Genomic DNA, 5,630 nt, shown 5'->3' on the forward strand with positions numbered 1-5,630 from the left:
GGCGGGGGGCATCGTACGCTCAGTTTTTATCGAATTGATCACGCGGAATGTGGGCAGAAATTAAAAATTACTTTATCGATTAGGTATAAAATACTTTTATATCGTATTTTATATCGTTGATTTGAAAATACATTTTTATTATTTATTCCTCGGTACAGTGTAATTATTATATTCGTAAGCGAGGCTTTTTTCTTCTTTTTTTTTCTTTTCTTTTTTTCTTTCTTTTTTTTTTTCGAATAATCCAAGTACATGGAGGAAGTAGGTAGAGCTAAAATTAAATTACGTCAGTGACGGCTATGCAAGACCTTTTACAGTTGCATTATTATATCAACTTGCTCAATTGTAAAAAGGGGAGTATCGGTGTTTAGTAGTAGTATAATCTATCGATCATTTGCTGACTAAAATTTCGTTTATCCTGGGCAGAGTTATAGTTTATGCAAATAATTCGAATGTCCCAGCGATTGGTCGCGGGCAGTTTACTCGCAAACAAAGGGACGCCGCACCACATAACATACAATTGTACGCGGAATAATTTTTATCAACTTCATGGTGCGAGTAATGTCGCTACCGAAGGATTTTAGTTGATCATCAGGCCCGGATAAAACCATGCAATCTAAGCTAAATCGAACTTTTATTTCACACTTCAGTGGCAACGAGTTAATTTGAAACGAAATCTCGATATCTGCGGTCTGCACTCGATCGACGCAACAAAGTCTCTCGTGATTTCGAAATTTTATTTCAAATACTATAAAGCTTGAAGATTGCGAGCGGCAAATTTTCTTCTTCCCGCTACTCGACACGAAACTTAATCTATCGCACGTAAATATCGATCCGAAGATTGGAGGTTGGGGAGAGAAAAAAGTAATAATCTAGTATAGAGACAGTCGATATGCACATGTAAGCATCGTGTTACAAAGCTAAGCTGAGTTTTCTCATTTTAAAACTGCATAAAAAGCGAATGCATGGCGTCGGTGGCTGGCTTATCGTGGAAATTTCTGGCGAGAAGAAACGACATTGAAACGAACTTTTTGCTCGATCGGCTGTATGACAGAGGAGAGGAAAAAATTCGTTATATATGCTAAGATTGTCGGGCTCGGGCTGCTTATAATCGCTCACCCGACGAGCGCGACTAAAGGACTTTTACATAACGGCGCCGATGAATATAATAGACAACAATATTTATAATTTCGTTGATTTTCGCATCGTTCACATCGCAGTATTAAACTCGCGATAGAGATGGAGATAGAGATGGAGATGCGATTCATTCGTTTCGCGGAGTTTATGAAGCTATCGTCGTTTCTTCGCCACTGCCCGTCTCTGATGATTTTATTTGTAAACAAAGGAAAGCAAGCGACATAGCGTGCACAACACATATCAACATCTAATGTACACGCACATGTATCCCAAGCTTATTAGGAGCGACAGAATTTCAACAAATTTATGAGAGCAGGACATGCCAAAAGTAACAGCGGGCAATTGTTCTTTTATTTTATTCCGCATTTTACTCAGAGTATAAATAACACTCAACACAGCCGCGTGCACACACCCACCCACACACCCACCCACACACACACACACACACACACACCATTTATTTATTTTATATCGATATAATAAATTTTTATCCGAAACATGTTAAACTAGCGTTTATTACTATTATCCGTACACCATTCGTCGTAACGAATGAACTAACTATCAACAATATAATATTTCTCATATTTTTCATTGTAATATCTGATTCCAAAAATAAAAAACAACATTACAACACACTTTACCTACTCCGTCTAACGGAGGTCATATTATATTTTAACAATAATAAAAGATCGTGTCTCCATGGAAACGGTCATAAAAATTTATAATTCTCCCAGACAATACATATTCGTTAAAAATTTATTGCATAAGAATATAATAATACATTGTGGGGTAAATAAGCGTTGTTATGTACAATCACCACAAATCACGTCCACCAACTGCAAAACTAAATAGAGAAATTATATTACACTATTAATTAAGGAAATATTTAATTTATCTTTTTTTTTTATTCGACATTATATATATATATATATATATATATATATATATATATATATATATATAATATATAAAATATTTTGTCTTTTTGTTAGCACTATATATATATATATATATATATATATATATATATATATATATCATGTAGAAAATATTTTGTCGTATTGTTAGCATTACAAGCAATTAAATGCAATTGACTACGAATCACATGTTTTAATAATATTTCAATTTATTTTCAATTATTTTACATGCAAAAATTCTAGATAATTGTAAATCATTATCAGGACTAAAAACAAATCACTCTTCCTTTATATTTATTTACACTACACGCTTAATCTACGTATTGTCCACTTTCATTTCATTTTCCGAAAACAAATGGCAAACGTAAAAATAAAATTCAAATGAAAACAAAATCCACGAACAATGTCCGTTTGCCTTTGGCTGGACTAATCACACGATTATCCAATCAAGCGGTGCGGCCAAAACACAACAAATCGTACTTAATCCAGTCAGGCTACCGGTGCTTCTCTTCACACCTCTTTAACGTCTTATTCCACTTTGTCGTATTAATTATTCGACAAAATGCCGCGAAGATAATGTTTGAATTGAAGGCCACGCAAAGTAAACGCATTAGGGAAATGTCGCCTCTCTTAGTACACCACCGAACCAGTCGATAGCATCATTAACGGCTTCGTACGTAACGCTTAGGGCGCCAATAAGATGATGAGTAGTGAAAAATGGCCTTTCCTTGCAATTACCTCGCGAAGCCCCGAAATTCGAGGCGTTGCCGAGGCGTTTCCCTCGCCGAACACCCACGTAGTAGTCGAGGTTCGCCCGAAAGCAGAAGGAGCGCCGAGGCCGTTAATCCCACGCGTTAACCTTCCCACACTCGTCGCGTCGCTTTCGTAGCAGACGAAAACAAGCCGCGAAGCAGGTGATAATCGCTGTGTTGGTTATTCCGCAGAGGAGAGGCCAAAGCCGACGGGCCTGCACCGGAAGCCGAGCAGCGCCTGGCGCAAGGAACGCAGGCGCGATCCCATCCAGAGCGAGGCTCTCGACATGTCGGCCGCCCGGGTGCACAACCATCACAGCCGGCCCAGCGTCATCGTCCCCACGACCGCAGCACCCCAGCCAGGGCTACACTCGCCCGAGAGCAGCGGCGAATGCCTTACTGGTAAGTCTCGCTCTACTCTATAACACATCCTAGATCCCCTAGCCTGGGGCAACGAGGGGATCTCTGGCGAGAGGATTCCTCCTCGAGCTCGTCTCTCACGAGTGGCGTGCTGATGGTTGTTCGCAGGTGCAACGACGGAGGACACGGCCGTGACACCGACGGCCAGCGTCACACCCTCGGCAGCGACCCGGGGACAGCGCACGGGGGTAAGAACCGCCGGGGTGGCGAGTGATCCCGCGATCGACGAGCACTTCAAGCGGTCCCTCGGCCTCAAGGACTATGCGGCGGTGTTCAATGCGGCGAGCACCGACAAGGAGACCGGCCTCAGCGGTGAGTCCCGGATCTACGAAACCCTCGAGCTGCTCGAGTGAGAGAAAGCTTCTCTCTCGCCGCAAGCTTTCCCTTAATCCTTCGCTTCTATCTCCCTCCATCCCTAATCTCCACCTCCCCCTCACTCACACTTTCTCCACTAACGGTTTTTGGACACCTGCGTCCCCGGCCGGGCGCACTCGCCTCTTCGAAGCCTGGGAAATGCCGAAAAAGTCTCGTCGCGAGTGGATGATTTTGCTCTGTTCCCCTCATCATCTATCAATCCCGTATTTACCCGTGTTTACCCGTTGGATCGCAACGTAACTGCCAATGTATCTATCCCCCATAGGTGTTCGCGTTTAGATTTATTACATACGCAATTAAATTCAGGAGACATTACCGATTGTCGAAAAATCGTAATTTTACTAAAGACGAGGGTGGTACGCCTACGCGTCCCAATCGAACGGACGGATCGTTTGTCCAAGACATCCGGAGAGCAGATGGCAAGTGGAAAATTGTCCCAAAAATTTGTAAACAAAGGAAAATCGAGTTCCCTTTCGAATACTCTCCAAAATTTTGAAATAAATGGTAATACATAGCCGTCGGAGATGTCGACCAACTATTACGTCGTGGACTCGGTGCGCCCCAGCCATTAATGAACGGTAACACCGTACACCCGTTCGATCTCATTTTACGCCGATCCTATTAATGAGAGTACCAGCAGCATCAATCACGTGCGTCCTCGTGGGCGCGCACACAGACAGGCGGAAATTAAAATCTATTGTTCGTGAGTCGGGGCGGGCGCGAGAAACCCGATAAGGACGAAAATTCGAAAGCCCGGGCGCGTCACCCGAATCCCGTCGCAAGATTCCCATTCCCCGGTTCGTCTTACCCCGCTAGCTGGGCGCTAACTGACGATGCGCTCACGCATTTTGCTTTCTGCCTTATCCTGATGCAGTGGACGACCACTTCGCGAAGGCCCTCGGCGAGACTTGGACGAGGTTGCAGGCGACCAGTCGAAGCAAGGACTCCACGACATAACTTCCGCATACGGCTCGGCGATTTTGCCCTGGCAGAACCTGGCATCTCCTGGCCGAGGCGCCGATGCGGCTGCGAAGGCCGTCGTCGGGACGACGGCGACTATGGTGACGATAACGAGCGCGACCCCGAGGGGTCCCCTCCGCGAGTTCTCACGACGCTTGTAAATAGATATTTTTCGACGCACCACCGAAGTAGATACGATTTGCGTATACTTAGTTTATTTATTCGATCTGTTATCATTAATTAATTTTATTACTATTACTTTGATTATTATTATTATTATTATTATTACTACTACTGCTACTTCTACAATTATCACTATTACTATTATTATTATTATTATTATTATTATTATTATTATTATTATTATTATTATTATTGACATAATTATCGCTATAATTATTAGCTACTAATCCTAAAATATTAATTATCAATTAATAACAATAATAATCATAATAGTAATAGTATTACTATTATTATTACTGCTACAGATACTTTTACTACACTACTACTTCCACTTTCACTTCTACTGCTACTACACTACAAAATTACTATACAGCCACTACTACTACTACAACTACTATTGCTACTACAACTACTACTGCTACTTAGTACTACCACTGCTACTGCTACTACTATTACTACGACTACTACTACTACTATTAATGCTACTACTACTATTAATGCTGCTACTACTACTACTACTACTACTACTACTACTACTACTACTATTACTACTACTATTACTACAAGTACTACTACTACTACTACTACTACTATTACTATTATTATTATTATTATTATTATTATTATTATTATTATTTTAATTGGCAAGTACGTAGAAAGGACTTGTGCGATCAGCGTATGTAGATTGTGTAATTTTTTCTGTTCATTTCATAAATTTTATCGCCTTTATTCCTCGCAAGCCGCAATATTATACATGTAACTTAAAGTGACGCGTTCGTGCGTTATTAAACTTGTACAAGGGTTTAAAAAACACAATATTATTATACACATTTACGTTTATCTTTTGCGATGATAAGCATTGTAATTTGTAATTAGTCGATATCAATCG

The 5,630-nt window shown here is 41.1% G+C and overlaps 1 protein-coding gene across 2 annotated transcripts in view; it reads left to right on the forward strand.

The window, feature by feature from the left end:
- The window catches only part of LOC105363603 (transcription cofactor vestigial-like protein 4), a 22,103-nt gene extending 17,280 nt beyond the window's left edge, over positions 1-4,823 (forward strand). The window contains exons 2-4 of one of the 2 annotated variants that reach the window (XM_011501342.1): positions 2,996-3,205; positions 3,332-3,535; positions 4,473-4,821. In XM_011501342.1, the coding sequence (XP_011499644.1) occupies positions 2,996-3,205; positions 3,332-3,535; positions 4,473-4,555 (497 nt within the window). In that variant the 3' untranslated portion in view covers positions 4,556-4,821. Of the gene's footprint in view, positions 1-2,995; positions 3,206-3,331; positions 3,536-4,472 lie in introns of both variants that reach the window. The other variant, XM_011501341.1, reaches the window with a different exon arrangement.
- Positions 4,824-5,630: the final 807 nt, after the last annotated feature.

The sequence above is a fragment of the Ceratosolen solmsi genome, unplaced genomic scaffold (assembly GCF_000503995.2).
Source record: "Ceratosolen solmsi marchali unplaced genomic scaffold, CerSol_1.0 scaffold3, whole genome shotgun sequence".
NCBI lineage: Eukaryota > Metazoa > Arthropoda > Insecta > Hymenoptera > Agaonidae > Ceratosolen > Ceratosolen solmsi.